Below are 26,670 nucleotides of genomic sequence, written 5' to 3'. Positions count from 1 at the left end.
TGCCCCCAACAATCTGGGTCCAACCTCAGAAGGATGGAAGGCTGAGTCAACCTTGAGCCAGTCAGGATCAAACTGCCAAACTGCTGAAAGCTGGCAGTCAGCAGAAATAGCCTGCAGTACTGCATTCTAAGAGGGATGCGGTGGCTCAGTGGGTTAGGATGCTGAGCTTGTCGATCAGAAAGTCTGCAGTTTGGCGGGTCGAATCCCAAGTGCTGCGTAACAGAGTGAGCGCCTGTTATTCGTCTTAGCTTCTGCCAACCTAGCAGTTCGAAAGCACGTAAAAATGCAAGTAGAAAAATAGGGACCACTACGATGGGAAGGTAACAGCGTTCTGTGCGCCTTTGGCATCTAGTCATGCCAGCCACATGACCACGGAGATGTCCTCGGACAAGCGCTAGCTCTTCAGCTTTGAAACAGAGATGAGCACCGGCCCCTAGAGTTGGAAACGACTAGCACGCATGTGCGGGGGAACCTTTACCTTTACCTTTACTACATTCTAACCACTGTGCCACTATGGCTCTTTGTTGACATTTGCATATGATTTCTTTGACCATCAAAACAATCTACTATTCAAAAGTCAGCATTACTTGACACTTTATTGAACTGAACCTGCAAAGAAAATTTAAAGCTGGGAGTTTTATGGCATGGAAAGAAAAATCATCCATATATTCAAAGTGGTAAGAATGTTTCAGCGAATGACCACACATTTTTTAAAATTAATCTCTGAAAGTTGTAAGGGATGTATGTGCGACCATAATAATAATAGGCTTCCGGTTTGCCGAGCCAGCCAGCATGGACGTCTGGAGGATGGCTCTCGTCTTCCACGTCCAGTTTCGCATCGCTGGGGGGTCCTAAAAGGGCCAAAGAGTCACCTTGGAGGGGTGACCAGAAAGAAGGGGCTTTTGCAGAAATGTGGGGGAGCTGCAACCCCCCCGTTAGTGCCTGCATTTCCTTCGTACCGGCGGACGAAAGACTGGCCATAGTAATATGGCCAGTTACTAGGCTGCAGACAGCCGAAGTCAAATTTACCATCAGGCAACATTAAAGCAGCGTGGAAAGACGGGGGTAAGATTCCTCTCTTATACCTTAATCTTTTTCTTTTCACCTAAATAAGCTACTAAGTACCTTTCCCCCTGTGGAGGGGGAGGGGGGAATTCAACCCTCCCTTCAAACAAGTGGCGAGCAAGCTCAGGGGTGGTTTTTAAAAAAAACATTGAAAAAAGAAATGGACTAAAAGAAAAGAACTTTCAAAGCACTTGGGGGACATCCAGTGGCTAAACCTGAAATTGCAATCTGATTTTTTTTTTTAAAAAAAGAAAACATTTAAGAAAAATAAGATAAAATTAACCTTGAACACCAGATGTAAAACTCCACCATGGAAGAGTTTCAAAAACAAATCTATGCTATATGGGAAATATCTTACCAAACTTATCAGTTCCTTTCTGCAGCTGTCAATGAAATAAGAGCTTTTGGAAAAGAATTAGAAAGTATCTCTAAAAAGCAAACTCAAATTGTGACTACAACCAATATTTTATCGGGACAGAACTTAACAGAAGAATCAAATACATTGGCAGAAGAATTAACTACTCAACAAACACAGATTTTCGAAGACGAAAATGAGAAACAGATGGAAAAAAATTTATTCAGCCCAGCGCAATTATATCAAGAGGCGAAAATAATGAGAAGATTTCGTGTTGTTAACAGACCCCTCAATCCTTCAAAAATGGAGACTGGAGGGCTACTTAAATATGATACAACAATATAAGAATGCTTTGGTGACCCTGAGGCAAAGAAGCAAAAAACGACATGGCAAAGGAAGAAAGCAAGAATAAGATTGAAGAAATATGGACATACTTAAGAGGCCTGAAATAGATAACACCAAAATAGATAGGATTGTACTTGGATTATGAGAGATTGCTTTGATGAGTAGATAAAAATATTGACTAATTAAAAAAAACAAAATACAGATGTATGAATACTAACATTGAAATACTGAACTCTTTAAATGAAATGGATTAAGATGTATATATGTTAAGGTAACAGCGTTCTGTGCACCTTTGGCATCTAGTCATGCCAGCCACATGACCACGGAGATGTCCTCGGACAAGCGCTAGCTCTTCAGCTTTGAAACAGAGATGAGCACCGGCCCCTAGAGTTGGAAACGACTAGCACGCATGTGCGGGGGAACCTTTACCTTTACCTTTACTACATTCTAACCACTGTGCCACTATGGCTCTTTGTTGACATTTGCATATGATTTCTTTGACCATCAAAACAATCTACTATTCAAAAGTCAGCATTACTTGACACTTTATTGAACTGAACCTGCAAAGAAAATTTAAAGCTGGGAGTTTTATGGCATGGAAAGAAAAATCATCCATATATTCAAAGTGGTAAGAATGTTTCAGCGAATGACCACACATTTTTTAAAATTAATCTCTGAAAGTTGTAAGGGATGTATGTGCGACCATAATAATAATAGGCTTCCGGTTTGCCGAGCCAGCCAGCATGGACGTCTGGAGGATGGCTCTCGTCTTCCACGTCCAGTTTCGCATCGCTGGGGGGTCCTAAAAGGGCCAAAGAGTCACCTTGGAGGGGTGACCAGAAAGAAGGGGCTTTTGCAGAAATGTGGGGGAGCTGCAACCCCCCCGTTAGTGCCTGCATTTCCTTCGTACCGGCGGACGAAAGACTGGCCATAGTAATATGGCCAGTTACTAGGCTGCAGACAGCCGAAGTCAAATTTACCATCAGGCAACATTAAAGCAGCGTGGAAAGACGGGGGTAAGATTCCTCTCTTATACCTTAATCTTTTTCTTTTCACCTAAATAAGCTACTAAGTACCTTTCCCCCTGTGGAGGGGGAGGGGGGAATTCAACCCTCCCTTCAAACAAGTGGCGAGCAAGCTCAGGGGTGGTTTTTAAAAAAAACATTGAAAAAAGAAATGGACTAAAAGAAAAGAACTTTCAAAGCACTTGGGGGACATCCAGTGGCTAAACCTGAAATTGCAATCTGATTTTTTTTTTTAAAAAAGAAAACATTTAAGAAAAATAAGATAAAATTAACCTTGAACACCAGATGTAAAACTCCACCATGGAAGAGTTTCAAAAACAAATCTATGCTATATGGGAAATATCTTACCAAACTTATCAGTTCCTTTCTGCAGCTGTCAATGAAATAAGAGCTTTTGGAAAAGAATTAGAAAGTATCTCTAAAAAGCAAACTCAAATTGTGACTACAACCAATATTTTATCGGGACAGAACTTAACAGAAGAATCAAATACATTGGCAGAAGAATTAACTACTCAACAAACACAGATTTTCGAAGACGAAAATGAGAAACAGATGGAAAAAAATTTATTCAGCCCAGCGCAATTATATCAAGAGGCGAAAATAATGAGAAGATTTCGTGTTGTTAACAGACCCCTCAATCCTTCAAAAATGGAGACTGGAGGGCTACTTAAATATGATACAACAATATAAGAATGCTTTGGTGACCCTGAGGCAAAGAAGCAAAAAACGACATGGCAAAGGAAGAAAGCAAGAATAAGATTGAAGAAATATGGACATACTTAAGAGGCCTGAAATAGATAACACCAAAATAGATAGGATTGTACTTGGATTATGAGAGATTGCTTTGATGAGTAGATAAAAATATTGACTAATTAAAAAAAACAAAATACAGATGTATGAATACTAACATTGAAATACTGAACTCTTTAAATGAAATGGATTAAGATGTATATATGTTAAGAATGATACAATGTAACTAATATACTTGGATGTAGTAACATGAAAGGATGTGCTAAATGTTGAAACAGAGAAATTTTGGTTAATTTTCAATATGTGGAAATTATAAATGAGAAATAAGAATATTATATTGTCCTCCTCCTCTTCTTCCTCCCTGCAATTGGTATTCTAATGACTACCATTCTCATATTGTACTACTAACTTGTAGATATGAAAATGAGATAAATAAGAAGTGTATTTACATTACTAGGTATTGGAGAAAATTGTGTAAAGGGAAAGGAGTTTATTTACAAATATGAAAATGAGAAACTTTAAACGTTTAATCTTAATATTAATGTAAAATTAAAGCTGGAAAAATGTATAAGGCGTTTTGATATATTAAAGATGGAATATTAAAATATAAAATATACTAAGGTATTGACAAATATAAGAAAACTATTAAATGACTGATGGATAGCAATGAGAAGTATGTTAATTTAGATAAGAGATAATATGTATTAAAGGAAATAAGAGAGAGGGAATATTAGTTACAACAACATGGAGATCTGTAATAATACGTATTTGTCTGAAATGGAACTACGTATTGTAACCCAGACACCACATTGCTTTTTAAAGATACTATTGTAATAGTGGAAAATTAATAATAAGTAAGTAAGTAAGTAAATAATAATAATAATAATAATAATAATAATAATAATAATAATAATAATAATAATAATAATAATATCCATGTTTATAAATATCAATATCTTCATTTCTACATCTATGCCTTTTAGGGAAATTGTGTGGAATGGACCTCCCACTACCTATTTTGATTGGTTCAAACAGCATAAGATTGAAATTTGTCTCAGATAACAAGGAAGAAGGAACTGGATTTACCATGACATACCAAGCTATTAAGCCAGCTAGTTTTCTAGGTAAATACTAATGCTCTCGATCAGTCCATTGTGCATATTCAGATTATTCTTTATTTGACATTTGGAGCCACACCTATCCTGCATTCATTCCTCTCTCCTTCCTTTTCAAGAGATAAATGTGGTCTTTATGGTTCTGAACTTCTGAATTCCTGAACTTGACGAAGAAGTACCATTACCAAGTTCCTTGAGGAGTAACTTGAGCTATCACAAGACAGGATGGAATTGAGATATGAATTGACTTTACATATAATAAGATGTTTACACTCAAAAACTGAGCAGTTACTGATACAAATGAACTGATCCCTATCAACTTTAGAACTGGCCACTCTGACAAAAGAGATACCACCACAAGCAAGGCCAAACTATCTATCCACTATTCAAATATCTTTTTACACCCTTTGTAATAACATTATCCATTTCAACTGTTTTCATTCATCCTCTAAGTAATACTTCTTTCCCTATAACAGAGGTCCCCAACCTTTTGGGCACCAGGGACTTGTTCCGTGGAGAAAGGTTTTTCCATCTACCAGAGAGTGCATGGTTTTGTGTGCTGCCTGCATCTCGTGGATGGGGTTTGCTTGTTTGTGTGGACTGGTTGCTGGCATGCTACGGCCCGGTACTGGTCCACAGACCAGGGGTTGGGGACCCCTGCCCTATAATGGTAAACTTCCTACCTTCCCATGCATATTATATTGAAATTCAGTTAAATACACATAACCTTCCCCCCATGCACACATAAGAATAATTTTAGATCTCTAATGAAACCCAGTGAGATTTTAGATTTGTTTCTGAAAAACTTAATTCAAACAGCATAAGAAGACTTTCCCAGGCTAGTGAAAGATAAGATAAATGTTATGGAACATGCATAAAGTATGAATGTCTATATACTAACTAAGGTATACAGAAGTCATAATCACATAAGACATTTTTAAAAGAAGATTCATTGCTTACTTTACTTACTGAATAACCCAGTACACAAACATACTTGTCATGTTTGCTTAACCATGAATTTTGTACAATTTTAATGTACAATATATCACAAATATATTTATTTATTTATTTTTATTTATTTTAATTCCATTTATATCCCGCCCTTCTCCGAAGACTCAGGGCGGCTTACAAGCTTAGCAGTATGCATATATTCCACAGTGTGATAGGACAACATAACCTTCTAAATGTTTGAAACAGGTTATTTCTCTGTGTCATATAATACTGTATATGTGGATATATGCATAATGCTGTATTTTTTTTAAAATTCCATTTATATCCCGCCCTTCTCCGAAGACTCAGGGCGGCTTACAAGCTTAGCAGTAGCCTTCATTCTATATATATGCCTGCTTATTAGGGCTTTCATACACCCCCCAAGCGGCATTATTACAAAGTCAGCTTAATTGCCCCCAACAATCTGGGTCCTCATTTTACCTACCTCGGAAGGATGGAAGGCTGAGTCAACCTTGAGCCTGGTGGGATGCGAACCTGCACTAATTGCAGGCAGCTGGTGTTACTTAAGGAGGCATTAGCCCACTGCTCCACCAAGGCTCTTATTTATTTATTTATTTATGTCATATTTATGTAGTGTATATTGGAGGTGGTGACCCTTTGAGAGCTATATGCAACGAAATTTCATTTTAATGTATGCCGATTAGTGTACATTCAATGTGACAATAAAGTTGTTATTCCATTCCATTCTATTCTATTCTATTCTATTCTATTCTATTCTATTCTATTCTATTCTATTCTATTCTATTCTATTCTATTCTATTCTATTCTATTCTATTCTATTCTTTTGAAGAAATTTTGGTTTCTTTTTAGATTCTGGCTGTGGATCTTTAGCAGTTCTCTTTAAAGAAGGAACAGTGCAAAGCATGCACTATCCTGAAGCATATAATAACCTGGCAGAATGTCAATGGATTGTTCATGCTCCAAAAAATCATGTTGTTAAGGTATAAGTCACATTCGTAAAATATTTCTTTCAGTCAGAATTTATGCATGTTTGAGCTGGTTCAAATGTTCAAAGTAACACTTTGGTACCTTTTCTATTCATGATTATACACACACACACACATACATACACATACATATACATACACATACACATAAAGACACACACATACACACACACACACGGTTACTGTGTGTTTATATTAGATTTTTTAGTCCAACAGTTTTAGTATCAAGACTGACTATCATCAGCCTGGCTTTTATTCTATGTCCCTGATTACATCCTATAAGTAAATGTTTATTTCTTCATCAATCCTGGTCGTTGAAGTGTTAAAAAGGACATTGCTATTCTCATTTTGAAATTTGCCAGTATATTAAACATTAGTAAATTAAACTCTAGATCTGTTTTGAATTGAATAGTTGTAAAATTATTTTTTATATATTTTTAATGATGTGCAACCCAATCTTCTGCATATTTTCTTGGGAAGAGGAGAATAGCATTTGCCTGTCCTTTGTTGATTGATGTTTTTCTTAAGCACTATGTTTGATCAATGGTTTAACTGTTTGATAACAGTAAGTCCTCTAAGAAAAAGAATAGAAAAACATAAAATCAAACTCCTTTGTTTTGCACGAATTTTAGTTCTTTCCTGTTTTTATCTTTCCGAAGCTTGTCTATGAACACTTTGAATTGGAAGAAAATGAAGACTGCACTTACGACTCAGTGACAGTTTATGAAAATGTTGCAAAGGAGAAAGAAATAGGTTTGTTATATTCCTTTCTGAATTGTGGGTTGATTCAGATCTAATGGTTCTTGTGTATGTACAGAGAGAAACTAAATTAAGAATGCTGGTATGGTTGATTGGCTTTATAGGAGCCAGCTATCAGCTGCAAAATGCATGCTTTTCCATTTGCCTTTGCCTGAGTTCTTCTACCATACTGGTGGTTATCTCTTACATATAATCTGAATCCATCATTTGCAGTACTGTAATAAAAATACTGCGGGACCTTATATGGCCCTATTTTGTAGATTATTGAGATAATGCAGGTGAAGTATCCTCTAATGATTCTATGTAAAGTACAGATATTGCTGTCTACCACGTTACTCTCAACTTGGGACCTGAGGTAAATAAATGGGATATGGCTGAAAGAATGTATGGGTTACTCCAGTTAGGATAGAACTAATTTTTGCTTTGCTCCCTGGAAATAATTAAAATCAAAGACAATTGGTAAGTTGAGAGAGGCTATAGCAAATAATTTTTAAAGAGCTGGACCAATGTCCAGTTAAAAAAACCCAGTTAGAGCAGAGATACTCAGAGACTGCCTTGAGCATGGAGGCAAAGGAGGCAGCTGCTTGTACCTCTTCAGGTACAAGCAGCTGAGGAATAGGATAACTTGAGTAATGGACCAGATTCTTGTGAAACTGAGGCAGGACTCTTGTGGACACTTCCCTCCCCATACCTAGGTTATCAGGTACCTTGCACTTCATTAAACCTGCCTAATGGCATACAAGGCACACCAGGCAAGAAGCTTCAAAAAAGGTCACCTTCAAATCAAGGAAGGAAAGCTCTTTAAAGATTCATTTGTCAGGTATGGGTAGAGATTAAGAAACGCAAGTTAGATGGAGGGACTCAGAAAAACGTCTTGTGGAGGTCCTGTCTCAGAAATTAGACAAACAGTATCATTGCTCAAAATCCAAATAGCGCCAAGCACATACGATCTCTCAGGATATACCTGAACAAAAATCTTTCTTTAAATTAATTGAATTTGACAGCAGGATGTGATAAAGCTAGATACTGGAATTATGAGTTATTCCAGTGTTTTATTATGTATTTCAAATACATCATCAGAAAAAATAACGATACAGAAATCATGTCTGCAATATAACTTGTCACTTTCCCCTATCAAAAAGGTTAAAATCAGGATAATTATTACTTGATTACTTATAGAGTTAATTATGCCCTTGAATAATGCCTGATGTTTTACAAATGTTAAGAGGGGTGAAAACATTAAAAGAAAATAGCAGAGGGCACCAAAGGTGCTTGAAACTCACAGGCATGGCTAGACATGTGTCTTTCAATATTAGAGGGCCTTCTCCTGTATCTTTGATAGGTCGGAATGGAGCCTCTCCTTTCATCTGATTCATCCCTAAATATGTGGGACTCTTTTTAAAATTCTGCTCAATCATGTCTGATTTTTGGAGTCTGTTGGTGCCTGCAGTTTTCTAGGCAGGATTTTCAGAAGTGGCTTGGCATTGCCTTCTTTTGGGGCTGAGAGACGGACTGCTCCAAAATCAGCCAGCTGCCTTTGTGCCTAAGACGGGATTAGAACTCATGGTCTCTTGGTTTCTAGCCTGATGCTTTAATTACTACACCAAGCTGGGTCTCTATTAATAAGAGCATTCATTTTTGTATTGTTTTAACTAAATATTATAAATGTATTGCATTTTTTTAAAAAAAATGACAGATGAAACAAAAATAATTTACCATTTGTTGCCACCTTAATGAGATAGATGAGGAAGTGATCATCAGACAAGACAAAAGGATCACATTTTCCAAATGGACCGACAAAGTCTAATATTAAGTTATTGGCAGTGTCAAAGAAATTGACATTGAATGGAGCAGGTAACCAAGCGAAACCTACTACAAACACACAACTACAAACATTAGTTGTTGTATCCTTTATATAAGTATGTAGAATGCTCATTCATTGAGAAGACCAAGCTGAAGGCACTGTGTGGATTTTAGTATTTTATCTTTTAAAAAGTGGCAGTTTGCTGTTATCATCTTACCATTCATTCATTCATCCATTCATTCATTCATTCATTCATTCATTCATTCATTCATCATTTTCTTAGCTCGATCATGTGGATTTGCTGTCCCATCACCAGTTTTGAGTTCCTCTAACACCATGCTTATCCAGTTTCATTCTGATGAAACAGAGACCTACAGTGGGTTCAAGGCCATATTTTTCTTCATTGATATTGCAGGTAAAAAAATTGTTACTGTGTACAGTATGTGTGTCTTAGTTCTGCATACATATGCATAGTATATTTTGTCCACTTCAGTATGTTGTTTATAGCAGCAAACCTCTTTCAAATTGCTAGATTTCAGTGGATCATTAATACATTTTTTTATTCTAAATCAAGTCATAATTTATATTTAATCTTATTTCTTCTGCCTTTCTAATGTAATACTTGAATTAATGAAATATAAAGTTTACCAGCTCTAGAGCCTATCCAGAATAGTGATTAATACAATCACCCAGTTATAATGTGCAATTTATCATTAACATGGATAGATTTATATCACCAAAACCATATCTAGATGAAGCCACAAAATTGTTAGCATGGATGGCCTCTAACCCTCAGATCATATTCAGAAATCAGTCCCTGGAATATCCAGATAGGGGTGGAAACATTCTTACTTGACAATCTAGACAGCCTGTGAATCAGTGCTGACAATATTGGGCTAGATGGTCCACTAATGGCTTGGCATTAGACATTATCTGAAATTGCTCTGTCTTGCTCCTAATTAGCTGGTCATGGTGCCCTTTGAATTGTATTTTGGACCCAAGTTTAAAACCAGCTACTCTAAATTTACCACACTGTCTTCTATGCATCTAAATCATGGTACATGACGTATCTTAAACCTGATTTTACACAACCTGCTACTCTTCAGATTTGGGCATTCAATATTAACAGCTTCAGATTGAGGAAATCTGGTCCTAAATATTAAGAGAATGAAGCAATGGTGATACTAATTAAGAACCAGTATTACACCAATATTGATTTCATGTACCAATTTCATCTGCCACTTCAGGCTCAAACCGTCCTTTGTACTGATACAACTTTAGTGTAATATCATAGGCAAAATATGCAAGTGTAATTAAGCCATGGTGCTCCAAATTACAGACCATAAATTAAATCAGTTACTTCTCTGCATATACACGTAGTTGTAAACTGAATTTTTACCTTTCCTGGTGAAAGCTGAATAACATTCATTACAGGAATTCTGAGAATGCCTCTGTGTGCTTGTTCTTCTGCTTTTGTTAGATTTAAACGTAACAAATTCGAGCAGTGGAGTGATACTTGAAGAAATCAGTGAGCCTGCAAATGAAACAGACATGCCTGGTAAATATGCTTCTCATGGGAATCTCCTTAATAACTCTAAAGAAGGGGAAAAGGAAAGCAGAGAGAAATCCAGAATTTAATTTATAAATATTCTTGGCATAAATGTGACATACACTGTAGCCTAACTCATGCAAAACAATAATTATGCTAAATTTCTGTAAGCATTCAATCATCATTCACCAAATCTAGATGGAAACTGTGTTATGCTAATAAGTAATTCATGAATGAATCCACTTATTTAAGAATGAACCTCACAGATTAGAAACCTGAATTTTTGTAAATTATTTTATAGAATATTGGCCAATCAGAACCTCAATCTATTGGATTACTCAAAGGGGTCCATTATACAGGACTTATGATCACAATTGAGACCAACATTTCTGTTGCTAAGTGAGACATTTGTTAAGTGAGTTTTGCCCCATTTTACGACCTTTCTTGCCAAAGTTGTTAAATGAATCACTGCAGTTGTTAAATTAGCAACACGGTTGTTAAATGAATCTGGCTTTCCCATTGACTTGGTTGGTCAGAAGGTCACAAAAGTGGATCACATTCCCCTGGGACACTGTAATCGTTGTAAATATGAGTCAGTTGCTAAGCATCTGAATTTTGATCATGGGGATTATGGGAGTGCTGCAAAGATCGAAAGTATGAAAAATGGTCATAAGTCACTTTGTTCAGTGCCATTTTAACTTTGAATGGCCATTAGATGAACTGTTGTAAGTTGAGGACTACCTGTAATGGGAAGGCTTTAAGGAAGGTAAAAGAAAAAGGTGTAAAGTAACAGTGCTCTAGTGGTGGCTCATAAAGTATTTTTCTAGCAAGACTTGTTAGCTGGCCCCAGTGAAGTGACTTTCCTCTCAAGGGATGGAGATGGGATGCAGTAGCCCGCACTTGGCCACTGCACACTGGTAGAATAATTAGGGATTGAAGTATGGATACCATATTGAAGGTCATCTGATGGATCTCCTATCCTGACACCAACTTTTAGACTGGCAAATCCCCATTGCTCTGCTGTTACTGTTACTGATAGCTTACCTAGGCAGTGTTTCTCAACTGTGGGAACTTTAAGATAGGTGGACTTCAACTTCCATGCTGGCTGTGGAATTCCAGGAATTTAAGTCTACCCATTTTAAAGTTTTCAAGGTTAAAAAACTGACCTAGCAAATAGTCTCATCAATCCCTGCTGTAAAGATCCAGCTGTACAACATTAAATTGATACAAGCAATCTAAAGGGTCAGCTAAGGACAAATAAGGGACACGGTGCCTCAGTGGGTTAGGACGCTGAGCTGCTCAATCAGGCTGGCCACATGACCACGGAGACGTCCTCGGACAAGCGCTGGCTCTTCGGCTTTGAAACGGAGATGAGCACCGGCCCCTAGAGTCGGAAATGACTAGCACGCATGTGCGGGGGAACCTTTACCTTTACCTTTAAGGATAAATAGCATTATGTTTTCCATGAAGATTGTTGTGCTATATACATTTACATTTTCTCTGTTAACAGATAGTACTTGTGGATTAGCATCCAACCAGCCGAGATTTCTCTTTAGTCGGATAGTTGGCAGTGAGGAAGCTGTGCCATATTCCTGGCCTTGGCAGGCCAGCTTGCAAATTTTGGATGAAAACATCTGTGGTGGAGCTGTTCTCACAAGAACGTGGGTGGTTACTGCTGCTCATTGTTTAAAAAAAGAGTAAGTACAATATGGATACTCTAGTTTTGAGAAAGAATAAGTCTATTCAATGTAGAAAACATACCAACAAATGCATAAATTACAATGCAATGTTCCGTGTATCTACTCACAATTGTCCAGATAAGTAGACACATTGACTAAAGGCAGGGTGACTTAGCAATAATCTAACTTAAATCTGGTTCTTGGTTTTTTTGCATCTCAAACAAACATTTCCTGGATTACAAGTTTTCAAAGAATTATTTTGTAATTATGTAGAAACAGTTACCCCTTCATGGATTACTGACTTGTCGTGGCGAAGGAGCTTGCATAATTCAATGAAGCTATGAGCTATGCCGTGCAGGGCCACCCAAGATGGACAGGTCATAGCAGAGAGTTCTGACAAAACGTGATCCACTGGAGAAGGAAAGGGCAACCCACTCCAGTATCTTTGCCATGAAAACCCTATGGACAGTACCAAAAGGCAAAACGATATGATGCTGGAAGATGAGCCCCTCAGGTCAGAAGGTGTCCAATATGCTACTGGGGAAGAGCAGAGGGCTAGTACTAGTAGCGCCAGAAAGAATGAAGCGACTGGGCCAAAGCCGAAAGGACGCTCAGCTGTGGATGTATCTGGTGGTGAAAGGAAAGTCTGATGCTGTAAAGATTTTTTCTCCATAGGAACCTGGAATGTAAGATCCATGAATCAAGGAAAGCTGGACGTGGTCAAACAAGAGATGACAAGACTGAACATCGCCATCTTAGGAATCAGCGAACTAAAATGGACAGGAATGGGTGAATTTTTAATTCAGATGACCATCAGGTATACTACTGCAGGCAAGAATCCCTCAGAAGAAATGGAGTAGCCTTCATAGTCAATAAAAGAGTAGGAAAAGCAATACTGGGATACAATCCCCAAAATGACAGAATGATCTCAGTTTGAATCCAAGGCAAAGCATTCAATATCACAGTAGTCCAAGTCTATGCCCCATCTACCGGTGCTGAAGAGGATGAAATTGACCAGTTCTATGAAGCCCTACAGCACCTTATAGAACTAACACCAAAAAATGATGTCCTTATCATCATGGGGGATTGGAATGCTACAGTAGGAAGCCAAAAGATAACCGGAATAACAGGCAAGTTTGGCTTTGGAGTACAAAATGAAGCAGGGCACAGGCTGATAGAATTTTGTCAAGAGAATACGATGGTCATAGGAAACACTCTTTTCCAACAATCCAAGAGACGGCTCTACACATGGACATCACCAGACAGTCAACACAGAAATCAGATTGACTATGTGCTCTGCAGCCAAAGATGGAGAAGCTCTATACAGTCAGTAAAAACAAGACCAGGAGCTGACTGTGGCTCAGACCATGAGCTTCTCATTGCAAAATTTAGGCTTAAACTGAAGAAAGTAGGGAAAAGCACTAGGCCACCGAGGTATGAATTAAATCATATCCCTGTTGAATATACAGTAGAGGTGACAAATAGTTTTAAGGAATTAGATCTGATAAACAGAGTGCCTGAAGAACTATGGACAGAGGTTCGCAACATTGTACAAGAGGTAGCAACTAAAACCATCCCAAAGAAAAAGAAATGCAAGAAAGCAAAATGGCTGTCTGAGGAAGCTTTGCAAATAGCTGAGGAAAGGAGGGAAGTGAAAAGGAAGGGAGAAAAACAAAGATACACCCAATTGAATGCAGAATTCCAGAGAATAGCTAGAAGAGATAAGAATGCCTTCTTAAATGAACAGTGCAAAGAAATAGAAGAAAACAATAGAATAGGGAGAACCAGCGATCTCTTCAAGAAAATTGGAGAGATGAAGGGAATGTTTCATGCAAAAATGGGCATGATAAAGGACCAAAATGGCAGGGACCTAACAGAGGCAGAAGAGATTAAGAAGAGGTGGCACAATTATACAGAAAAACTATGCAAGAATGAGCTTAATGTCCCTGATAACCACGATGAGGTGGTCACTGACCTCGAGCCAGATATCCTAGAATGTGAAGTGAAGTGGGCCTTAGAAAAGCTGAGCAACAACAAAGCTAGTGGAGGTGACAGTATTCCAGCTGAGCTATTCAAAATCTTAAAAGACGATGCAGTAAAAGTGCTACCCTCAATTTGCCAGCAAATTTGGAAAACTCAACAATGGCCATAGGATTGGAAAAGATCAGTTTACATTACAATTCCAAAGAAAGGCAGTGCCAAAGAATGTTCAAACTATCACACCATTGCACTCATTTCACATGCTAGTAAAGTTATGCTTAAAATCCTACAAGCTAGACTCCAGCAGTATGTGGATCGAGAACTACCAGAAGTACAGGCAGGATTTCGAAGAGGCAGAGGAACTAGAGATGAAATTGCCAACATACGCTGGATCATGGAGAAAGCTAGGGAGTTCCAGAAATACATCTACTTCTGCTTCATTGACTGTGCTAAAGCCTTTGATTGTGTGGATCACAACAAACTGTGGCAAGTTCTTAAAGAGATGGGAGTACCAGACCATCTTATTTGTCTCTTGAGAAACCTATATGCGGGTCAAGAAGCAACAGTGAGAACTGGACACGGAACCACTGATTGGTTCAAAATTGGGAAAGGAGTCCAGCAAGGCTGTATACTGTCGCCCTGCCTATTTAACTTATATGCAGAGCACATCATGAGAAAGGCAGGGCTAGATGAATCAAAAGTTGGAATTAAGATTGCTGGAAGAAACATCAACAACCTAAGATATGCAGATGATACCACTCTAATGGTAGAAAGTGAAGAGGAACTAAAGAGCCTCTTGTTGCGAGTGAAGAAGGAGAGTGCAAAACTTGGGTTGAAACTTAACATTAAGAAAACCAAAATCATGACATCTGGCCCTCTCAATTCCTGGCAAATAGATGGGGAAGAAATGGAGGTAGTGACAGATTTTATTTTCCTGGGCTCCAAGATCACTGCAGATGGGGACTGTAGCCAAGAAATTAAAAGACGCTTGCTCCTCGGGAGGAAAGCCATGGCAAATCTACACAGCACACTAAAAAGCAGAGACATCACCCTGTCAACAAAGTGCGTATAGTCAAGGCCATGGTCTTCCCAGTTGCAATGTATGGCTGTGAAAGTTGGACCATAAGAAAGGCTGAGCGCCAAAGAATTGAGGCCTTTGAACTCTGGTGCTGGAGAAGACTCCTGCGAGTCCCTTGGACAGCAAGGCAATCAAACCGGTCAGTCCTAGAGGAGATCAACCCTGACTGCTCTTTAGAAGGCCAGATCCTGAAGTTGAAACTCAAATATTTTGGCCACCTAATGAGAAGGAAGAACTCACTGGAGAAGAGCCTAATGCTGGGAAAGGTTGAGGGCAAGAGAAGAAGGGGACAAGAGAGAATGAGGTGGCTGGATGGAGTCATTGAAGCAGTAGGCGTGAGCTTAAATGGACTCCAGAAGATGGTAGAGGACAGGAAGGCCCGGAGGAACATTGTCCATGGGGTCGCAATGGGTCGGACACAACTTCACAGCTAACAACAACAAAAGAAACAGTTATATTACTTATTGAAGGTTTGATTTAGCCAAGTAACCATCTAATGGTGAGTCTGAACTATCAGTTTAAAACATGGGAGGTGGGTTAGCTAACAAGTTCTATAAATAATATATATTTTAAAAGAAAATAAAGAGTTGCAGTAGTTTTTGACCCTATTCTTAAAAACACTTTCTCGTATGCATTTTTCTTTGTGGCTATGACAGCACAAAAAGTAAAGTACTTATCCAACTAAGTTTCAGTCATCAATAACCCATTTTAGATTTGACAAATTCAGTATTTTATCCACTTATGTTATTATGTTAAAAATAAAGTTGATTTTTACTGGCAGCTCTTGATCTTTCTCTGCTAGTGCAAGAGTTACTTGTACTAGCAGTTACTGGGGAGCTTGTAACAATCCTTATATATTCATGCATACAACAGTATTTCAATCTTGTTAATCAAGATCTAACTGAAAGATGTAAGCTAACTTCATGACTGGATGATGGCTTATAATAAAAAGATTCTTTCTCTCTCCATTGATTTGGTTGAAAAAAAAATCTTTAAAATCATTGGGAAGAGTCAATGCTGGGAAAGATTGAGGGCAAGAGAAGAAGGGGACGACAGAGAATGAGGTGGCTGGATGGAGTCACTGAAGCAGTAGGCATGAGCTTAAATGGACTCCAGAAGATGGTAGAGGACAGGAAGGCCTGGAGGAACATTGTCCATGGGGTTGCAATGGGTCAGATATGACTTCGCAACTAACAACAACAACAACTCTGATAAGAAATTAACTTGGGCTTTACATAAGCTACTTACTCAACATTTTCCTACCAAATTATCAGCAGCAGTATTGGAAAATAAATGAAAAATTGATAATTGATGTAATTTGCATTTGTGCTGTTTCCCAAAGTATGTATAGCCTATTCTCTATTAATATAGTTGCAATTTACCAGTACAACCTACACTCCTCCTCCACTGTTGTAACCTTACTTTCCTTTTGTATCTCATTGAGTACAGAATTGTGTTCTGTATTAAATCTATATACTATATTAATTATATTCTGTATTAATTAATGAACAAGCACATTTCAGTACAATTAATAACAGAATACTATGCTATGTATGTCATCCTAAGTTCAATACATAAGCTGACCAAACAGGAGAAGAATAGCAGCAAAACTGTACACTAAAAGCAGATATAGTATATGAGTGAAGCCTGTCATCTATCTTCATAAAAAATAATAATAAATAATGAACATCCAAATTCTTAAGATCCACTTTAAAATAAAGCTGCATTATATAACATTCAGTAAGAATATTCAGCCACAGGAAAAAAATTTCTTCTGCTCATCAGCCTAATGCAGTAACTCTAACCAGTCAACATGTGAATTGAGTCTTTATGGTTGATCTAAGAATCTAGACATTGGCAGACTGACACAGTAATTTCATACTAGAATGGCCATTTCATGTACCTGAAAGGAAACTGATAGCTATCTCCATCAATCAAACCTACAAATCCCTTTAAACTTCATATATAGCACATGACAGTAATTTAATTGAGGTATAACCAGGGTATGGTGTTAAGTCCTACTTTCTCTAAAAGATTCAGCTAACAAATTAGCACTTGTGATAACCAATTACCTCTACCACGTTTTTACCTATATTTGATCAAACTCACCACGATACATGTGACAAATGCCGTCCAGTTCTCAAGACCAATGTTTTATTTCTTCTAATTCTGAATATTACGGTCGTCATACAATTCTGATTCAATTTCAGGGCAATCATACTCATGGCTTGGTTCACCTCATTATACCAGCATCTAACTCTCAACTAACTTCTGCAACTTTAACTGTATTACCTGGGCATTATATTAATGTATTCCATTCAATGACAAAGTCCCTCCTTAATAATTATTGATGGTTATGTGACTGCCTGTTGCTACATGACAGTTACAACTTTTATATTCTCATTTCTTCTCATTACTGAGACTCTATGAAATAAATTGGAAGTTTCATACCCTATCAAGTGACTGGACATTTTTTGGACATCGTAAATATATTGAACATTTTTTATTATATAATCATATTTTAACACCTAGTGGTAAATATGAACTTACTTGGTTTGTGATCAATACTGGATTCTTATTTCAAATTCAGTATTTTTGTTTATCTACCAATGAATAACTGTGTAGGGGAGTATGAGAGATGCTATGCTTGAGCTGATTAAAGCAATATTTGAATTATATTTTTTTCTAGGGGAAAATATCAAGATCTGTGGAGAGTGGTGGTGGGCACTCATGATATAAAAGAGCAAGAACAGAGCAGCCAAGTTAGTACAAGTTATTTTTTCTTTATGACATAATGTGAGTTGATCGTGAACATGTAGAACTCTATAATCTATGAGCCTTAGTTCTTTTTAAGGAAAGTGATCCTTTTTAGTTGAACTGAAAATGGTTTGGGAACTATTTTGCATTTTATAATACTGGTAAAGCCAGTCTTACAGGATTTTTGAAACAATATTAAACTTGTCAAACTTGTTCACTTTTTAAGTACTGAAGCATTTTGTTGAAGTATTTATACTATTAGCTATGATTTCTATTTGAATCAGCAAATAGTTTCCAGCCAAACAGAGGTCTTAAAAGTCTTTGGTTCTGCTGCAGGATTACATTTACGATAGCTAAGACAGCTAGGCTGGAAATGTTTTTCTTTGGTTTCTGGGTGTTATTTCCTTACTCTGCTTTTCTTGCTTTTTGCTTTTGCTTTTGTTTTTAACATCTATCCTTTTATTGGTTTTATTATCTAGTAGTAAATAAGGAATTGGAATATGAATCATTAAATGTAGAGGGTTGATTAATACCAGATCTTTGGGAATCTTGAGTATCGTTGTTTGAAGCACGAATGTTCCACTCTGTTGCGCTGACTGGTGGATGATGAAGAGTTGCCCGGGTTGAATGGTCTACAGCAGAGTTACCCAACTGTGGCAATTTCCAGGTATATGGACTCCAACTCCCAGAATTCCACAGCCAGCATAGCCATCATTGAGAATTCTGGGAGCTGAAGTCCACTCATTTTCAATTTGCCAAGGTTGGAAAACACTGGTTTGCAGCAGTGGTGGGATTCAGATATGTGAACAACCGTTTCTCTGTGTGGATGCCACTTCCGGAAGTCCATTCTGGGCCTGGCCAACAAAAAATTAGCTACCGGTTCTGCCGAACTAGTGTGAACTGGCTGAATCCCACCACTGGTTTACAGATACAGTAAGGTGTACATTTGAAAAATGTCATTACAGGTAGTCCCCATCTTATCGCCATTTGTTTAGTGACAATTTGGAGTTACAATGGGATTCATATTTATGACGGTTGCAGCATCCTACAGTCAGATGATCATGATTTGCAATCTTCCAACCTGGCTTTTGACAAGCAAAACCAAACCTTGTAGGGGGAGGCATAAAATTTATTTATTTATTTTTAAAACTTTAATAAATAAATGGGAGAAGTCAGATTCACTTAACAAATGTGGTAAAAATGATTATAAAATTAGGTCTGGTCACATTATAATTTACTTAATAACCACATTGCTAAGTGACTGAAATTCTGGTTCCCAATGTAGTTGTAAGTCAAAGACTTCCTGTACTATATAATAGCCTTGAGCAATTAATAAAAATACAAAGAGCATTGCTCTTTAGCCACCCAGTGGTATAGGAGAAGATTATTTAGGACATCTAAAAGTGGAGTTACTCCAGCCTAAAAGTGAATGCTGCAAGTACAGGCTGGAGTAACTTCAAAGTTAGGGGACTATTATTTTTAATGTGATGGATGGTCGAGTATGATTAAATATGTGAGAAGAAATCACCTTGTTGTTAGTTGCAAAGTCATGTCCGACCCATCACGACCCCATGGACAACGTTCCTCCAGGCCTTCCTGTCCTCTACCATCTTCTGGAGTCCCTTTAAGCTCACGCCTACTGCTTCAGTGACTCCATCCAGCCACCTCATTCTCTCTTGTCCCCTTCTTCTCTTGCCCTCAGTCTTTCTCAGCATTAGGCTCTTCTCCAGTGAGTCCTTCCTTCTCGTTAGGTGGGCAAAGTATTTGAGTTTCAACTTCAGGATCTGGCCTTCTAAAGAGCAGTCAGGGTTGATCTCCTCTAAGACTGAGCGGTTTGATCGCCTTGCAGTCCAAGGGACTTGCAGGAGTCTTCTCCAGCACCATAGTTCAAAGGCCTCAATTCTTTGGCACTCAGCCTTTTTTATGGTCCAACTTTCACAGCCATACATTGCAACTGGGAAGACCATGGCCTTGACTATACGCACTTTGTTGGCAGGGTGATATCTCTAGAAATCATCTTAGCTAATACTTAAGTTTAGATAAAAAAACACTATATCTAATCTGTTTTGGGCCTGCACATTTTTTACTATGTGGCTCCCAGCATGCCATCAAAAGCTAAATGTAACCTTTGACTTAAAAAGTTACATACTCCTGTCCCCAGGCAATTTGATGCCACAATCAGGATATGATTATGTTCAGGTCACTTTAGGCACAAGGGACCAGCTCTGAGTCCCGGCTCTCCAGGTGTTATACACAATGCTGCAAGCCCCACAGAATTTAACCCCTTCACTCTTAGGGAATGCTTCCCTCCTACACTACTCTTATACTATTGCTCTCATAAGGTGCAGGTAGTGTTTCATAACTTTATGCCTGTTATTTTCTCTACCCTCTAAGTAACAAGGCAGAAGCATCAAGCAAGCAAAAGGTTTGCATGGAAGTATTATGCTTATTTATAATACGGCCTGATTTGCACTGGATTTCTATAGTGGATTACTATTTTGCCTATCTTACTCTCTCACTGGTTCTTGCCTCTCATGAAAAGAAAAGATTTCTTTCTAAACAGCTATAGGTAGTCTTTGACTTACAACCATTTGTTTGGTAACTGTTTAAAGTTACAACAGCACTGAAAACGTACCTACGACCTATGTCACACAACTGTCGCAGCACTCCCATGATTGTGGGATCAAAATTCAGGGTCTTGGTAACTGGCGTGTATTTACAATGGTTGCAGCATTTTGAGGTCACCTGATTGCCATTTGTGACCTTCCCAGCCAACTTCCAACAAACAAAATCAATTGGGAAATGGATATGCTTAATAAATGCGCGAATCACTTAGCTGCAGTTATTTGCTTAACAGTGGTATAGGGCAGGGGTAGGCAAGCTTGGCTCTTTTATGATTTGTGAACTTCAATACCCAGAATTCCTGAACCAGCCATGCTGATTCAGGAATTCTGGGAGTTGAAGTCCACGTCATAAAAGAGCCAAGGTTAACTACCCCTGGTATAGGGTTTCCTGCCTGAGCAGGGGGTTGGACTAGAAGACCTCCAAGGTCTCTTCCAACTCTGTTATTCCATTCCATTCCATTCCATTCCATTCCATTCCATTCCATTCCATTCCATTCTATTCTATTCTATTCTATTCTATTCTATTCTATTCTATTCTATTCTATTCTATTCTATTCACTGTGGCAAAAATATATAAAATCTCACTTAATCTCATTTAACAACCACCCTGCTTAGCAATAGAAATTCTGATCCCAACAGTGGCCATAAGTCAAGGACTACCTATATTGAACTCTGCTGTATCAATGTCTCAGACAGATCAACTGGCATGCACCCAAGTTGATAAGCATATCCAATATACATGAGCATATACATCTCATATAACATGCTGCCATGATTTCCCCATGTGTAGAAAAGATTGGTGAAGCAGTACATCACACATCCGGATTTTAACACCAGTACTCTGGATTCAGACATTGCTCTAGTGGAACTTACTGAGCCTTTAGAATTCAATCATTACGTTCATCCAGTGTGCCTTCCAGAGCAAAACAAGAAGATTGAACCTTCAAGCATTTGTGTAATTACAGGATGGGGCATTCAGCATGAAGGTGAGCATTTCCCCTTCCATCAGAACATTCTCTTCATTGATTAGCCAGAATGATTCTTATTCAATTCTTCAACCAAGGGAGGGTATGGAAAAAAAGCTATAGAAAACAAGTAAAGGTAGACTACAAGAATGATAACATAACACATATCAACTCAGTGTATTAGACTTAAGCCAGGGTTAGAAGATCCTTTTTATATCAAGAATTACATTCCCTGATAGGCAATCTCTTGTGGGGGGGTCCCACGCAAGGCCAAACCAGTGGTAGGCAATCCTCCCTTTTTCATTTTGCCTCCCATTCCCCTCTTTTTTATTTATCACTTTCTCCTCCTCCTTCTTTCTCAAGGAGGGTTGTTCATTCTTGCCAGATGCCCAGAGTGATTTCACAGATGGATTTTGAAATTAGACCAAGGGTTCTGTAATGTATTGGGATTTTTACTTGTACTGATTCACGTGTCTGTTTGAATGCTGCGATAAGGATGCTCAATGGTGTGTCTGTGTAACGGTCACTGACTAAGCCAGACTTGTTGTCTCCAAGAAGATCATTGGATGATTCGGGGCAGAAATTGGTTCCTTTAAACCTATTGGTCACCGCCTAGTGGCCAATAGTATAAGTAGCTGCACAGCAGCCTCTGTTTCAGTTCTGTTCCTGTTTGCCTCAATAAAGCATGTTCCTGTTTGCAACCTTCCATCTCGCTTATTGCCTGCAAAGAACCAGCTACACAACAAGTTCTATGAAATCAGCTGCTATCTTCCTTTTAAAGATTAAGGTCCTCCTTATTGCTTTCTTCATTGGAAACTATTGTTTCTTCCCTCTTTCACCTCAAGATGGAGCACAGTCAAGTAAACTGCACCAACTCAAAGTCCCTATTTTGGTTTCCGAAGAATGTCAGAAATATTATGAGAACTATCCTGGTGTTGTGAACAAAAAGATGTTTTGTGCTGGGTTCCCTGCAGAAGAAGGAAAGGATGGATGTACAGTAAGCTGCCTATAGAATATATGCATTTCACAAATTCTGATGCTCTCCTATAATACTAAGATGGTGACAACAGAACTGTTTCACAGAAAATTAATGCATCTCTCTTCATGTTTTTTGTTCGCCCAACAAAAAAATGTATATCTAATGCAGGGTATGTTTTGGCTAGGAAGTTGGCTGCAAAAATCTGAACATCCATTAGATGCCAGCAAAGATGATGGAAATCGTACTCCAGATTTTTGCAGCAGAGATGTTATCCTTTCTATCAGCCTGCCTCTATATTTTTGCATTTGTCACCTCTGCCTCCCCTCTCCACCAACATCTTCCCTTATTAAGTGAGCAAATACGAGGGGGTCTTTTCTGCACATTTGTTTGAGGGTAGTTGGAAGATCCTGATCTAGTGGGTTTCCCAGGATATATCCTAGATCAGGAGTCTTCAAACTTGGCCCTTTTATGACTTGTGGACTTCAACTCCCAGAATTCCTCAGCCAGGCATGCTGGCTGAGGAATTCTGGGAGTTGGAAGTCCACAAGTCATAAAAGGGCCAAGTTTGAAGACCACTGTCCTAGACAAATATGCAGAGAAATCCCCTATTCATACCTCTCTATAGAACAGGATGGATTACAGTGGAACAAAGAGAGATGTGGAGGCTTTGATATTAGTGGGAACACCCTATTCAGCCATATTGCCTGAACACTGTTTGTTTGTTTATCTGTTGAATTTATTTGCTGCCTATCTCGCTGTAGGGCTACACTAGGTGGCTTACAATAATACAAGGAAGAAAAATGAAAGATGCGTAAACAGAACCCAAGTACAATAAAATAAGCAATGAGAAAGGAACATGGTTCTCATTCCCTATATAAATGTTCTGTTTGATAGTTTACTTAACGAGAAATGTTCTGTTATGAAAACTGCTTGTTGGAAAACATTGAGGAAGCAATTCCTATGATTTATTTAGCAGACCTGTTTCCTTAAAATGTGCATCTTTCAGGAAGAATAGATTAGCAAACATCTGCTGTCTTGCATTGTCTTCAGAACTTAGCAGGATCCATCTTCATTTGCTAATAAATGGTGAGGAATAATAAATAACCAGAAAATAATGATGGGATGGCAACAGGAGTTATATTCTTAACTCCTTATTGGTTGCTATGGGTTGCCAATCTTGGCAGGTCTTGAAAAAGTTAACCAGGGTTTGTTTGTATTTGAATCAGAGACTACTGGGAAATTCCATGGCTGTAGATTAGATTGGGAAGATGAAAAAACTCCCTAGAGGAAAGCAATGGCAAACCACTGTATATTGTATCAGAAAACAGATGGAGGTGTCCATGTAGTCACTATGAGCCAACCGATATTTGAAATAGCAATAGCAATAGCACTTAGTCTTATATATTGCTTCATAGTGCTTAGTGCTTTACAGCCCTCTCTAAGCAGTTTACAGAGTCAGCGTATTGCCCCCAACAATCTGGGTCCTCATTTTACTGACCTCAGAAGGATGGAAGGCTGAGTCAACCTTGAGCCGGTCAGAATCGAACTCCTGGCAGTGGAATGCAGAGTCAGCCTGCAATACTACATTCTAACCACTGCGCCACCACAGCTCCAGAAAATTTCATGCAGAACATATAAACTAAGATCATAGTGACAATCTGTGATAACATTCTTCTTTGACAAACAGATTTTGTTAACATAAGTCATATTCCTTTTCACTAGGGTGATTCTGGAGGTCCACTGGTTTGTCCTGCAAAAGACTCAAGTTACTACACCCTTAATGGAATAATCAGCTGGGGCTTTGGTTGTGGAAGAAAAGGCTATCCAGGAGTCTATACAAATGTTGCTGCTTTTGCTGATTGGATCAGTCAATACATATATGGAAAAAATAGTATGCACTTATGTTCATTTTAACAACAGCTCTTCAACTTTGATCTGGATGTTCTTCATATGCATAATCAGTAGGGACCTGCACAAAACTGTTATGGACTGGCTGCTGCCCTTTGCATATATCAGAGGGGGCAGAAACAATCTCAGTGTAATTCTGCTCACTCAGTCAAGTAATACTGCTCCCAGCCCTTTAAAGTTCCAATGCATAGAAGCCAGCAGGGGAATTACAAACACAATTACCAATAAATCATTCCAATCAAATTGTTTTAAGAGATGACAGAGCTATTTTCTGTTGCCCACTCCCACCCTACCTGCAACTGCCCTTGCATCTTATTTAGGAAAGCATTCCTCAGAACCAGGACTGTAAACTCATAATCTGCAGTCCCTGGGAGCAAAGGTACTCCCACCTATGACCTGACATTCAAGAACAGGAATTTCCAAACCCCAAGGGGAAATTTTATCAGATTGTCATGGCTCTCATTAGAAAAAAAAGGGAGGGCATGTGGGGAAGGGTTGCTTCGTATTAGTTAACTGAAGGATAATTCATGCTTTCAAAAAGCCCCCAATCTCTTCCAGCTAATATTTGCTTTCAAGTTGTAACTTTGCAAGGATTCTTTTGTAATTTACCTGTGACCTGTGTTGACCAATCTGGTTTAATGATTTTGACATTTTTCTCCATTTGTGGATCTGTATATTGGACTGTGGATCTTGTTAGGGCTCCTTTGTATGTTTATGCAGAGATCCTTAAGCGACCAGAAGTACTCTGGACCTTGAGAAATCTTTTCTCTACCAGCCCCTGCAATTTTATTTTCAGATTATTTTGTTTTATTTTTTTGAGTCAGAGCTCATTGTTCATTTCTTCCAGTCAGTCTGGCTGTTTCTGCATTAACAATGGAGTTGGGCTATGATCCCAAGAGACATGGCAGATGTGTCTCACACTGGTGCTGTGATGGGATGTTGTCATCTGCTAGCAATGGATTTCTAGGATCTTTATCAAAATAATGGCAATCAATGTTAACCTTTAATTAAATGTATTCCCAGGAAGCTTAAGCTTTTCATAATCATTATGCCATTCCTTTGTTGTAATTTAATGTGGGTCACCTTTCGAAAGGCCTACATTTATTGTGCGCTTCTTTCTTTTTGCAGATTCATCAAGCATGGCATGAAGACCTTTGGAGAAGACAATTAAATGAAGGCACAATTTTGAAGGGCATTGCTTAGTTCATGTATCTGAGCCCCAGATGTGTGGGCTACATTGGTCAAAAAGGGAAAAAAAGAAGATTAAAAAGCTGTAACTGTTCTATTCTCCTATTGGGATATTCATTAATTAGTACAGTCTTAATTGTGTGCTTATATTCAAGTTTCTGTATGCATTAAGAATTACTCAGTAGTAGGAAAAGCACTGAATGAGTTAGGAGTTCTAACTTTTTTTAAAAAAAGAGTGCACCTTGTTTTTACAGTAACTTTATAGTATAGATGAATATATATTTTTTCCATATTGTTAACTATCTGCTGAAGTGAGGAGAAAAAGGGACAAAAATAAGGATTTAGCAGCGCTACTGATTGCAAGGCAAGAAATGTATGTGATTGTATTATTACTTATACAATAATCAACAATGTCCAGATTCCTGATGAAAATTATAGAGTTATATAGGTTTTTCTCCATCATACTTGCAAAGGCTGCAAATAAATGTATGTAGAGGGATTTTTAACTGAGATGTTTGCTATATGTTTTCAAATAATGCTCTAAGGCAGTGGTAGGCAACCTTGGCTCTTTTACGACTCGTGGACTTCAACTCCCAGAATTCCTGGCTGGCTCAGGAATTCTGGGAGTTGAAGTCCACAAGTCGTAAAAGAGCCAAGGTTGCCTACCCCTGCTCTAAGGCAACGGTCCTCAACCTTTTTGGGTCTGTGGACCAGCAGTGGCAGTGGCGGGGAAGGGCAGGGATGATTGCACAAATAAAGCTTAGCACACTTGCCTGCCACTTGCGGG

General features: G+C 38.3%; 1 protein-coding gene across 1 annotated transcript in view; it reads left to right on the top strand.

The window, feature by feature from the left end:
• Window positions 1-25,679, top strand: part of OVCH2 (ovochymase 2) — a gene marked incomplete at both ends in the record, with an annotated part of 39,848 nt that extends 14,169 nt beyond the window's left edge. The window contains 11 exons of the mRNA XM_081329462.1: window positions 4,524-4,664; window positions 6,477-6,607; window positions 7,273-7,366; window positions 9,460-9,591; window positions 10,657-10,734; window positions 12,236-12,422; window positions 18,152-18,224; window positions 21,634-21,829; window positions 22,654-22,805; window positions 24,510-24,678; window positions 25,543-25,679. Coding sequence (XP_081185588.1) covers window positions 4,524-4,664; window positions 6,477-6,607; window positions 7,273-7,366; window positions 9,460-9,591; window positions 10,657-10,734; window positions 12,236-12,422; window positions 18,152-18,224; window positions 21,634-21,829; window positions 22,654-22,805; window positions 24,510-24,678; window positions 25,543-25,679 — 1,490 coding nt within the window. The remainder of the gene's footprint in view (window positions 1-4,523; window positions 4,665-6,476; window positions 6,608-7,272; window positions 7,367-9,459; window positions 9,592-10,656; window positions 10,735-12,235; window positions 12,423-18,151; window positions 18,225-21,633; window positions 21,830-22,653; window positions 22,806-24,509; window positions 24,679-25,542) is intronic.
• Between the last annotated feature and the right edge of the window lie 991 nt (window positions 25,680-26,670).

This window comes from Vipera berus (assembly GCF_964194415.1).
Source record: "Vipera berus genome assembly, chromosome: 1".
Taxonomy (NCBI): domain Eukaryota; kingdom Metazoa; phylum Chordata; class Lepidosauria; order Squamata; family Viperidae; genus Vipera; species Vipera berus.
This window is presented reverse-complemented; position numbering and strand designations above follow the sequence as displayed.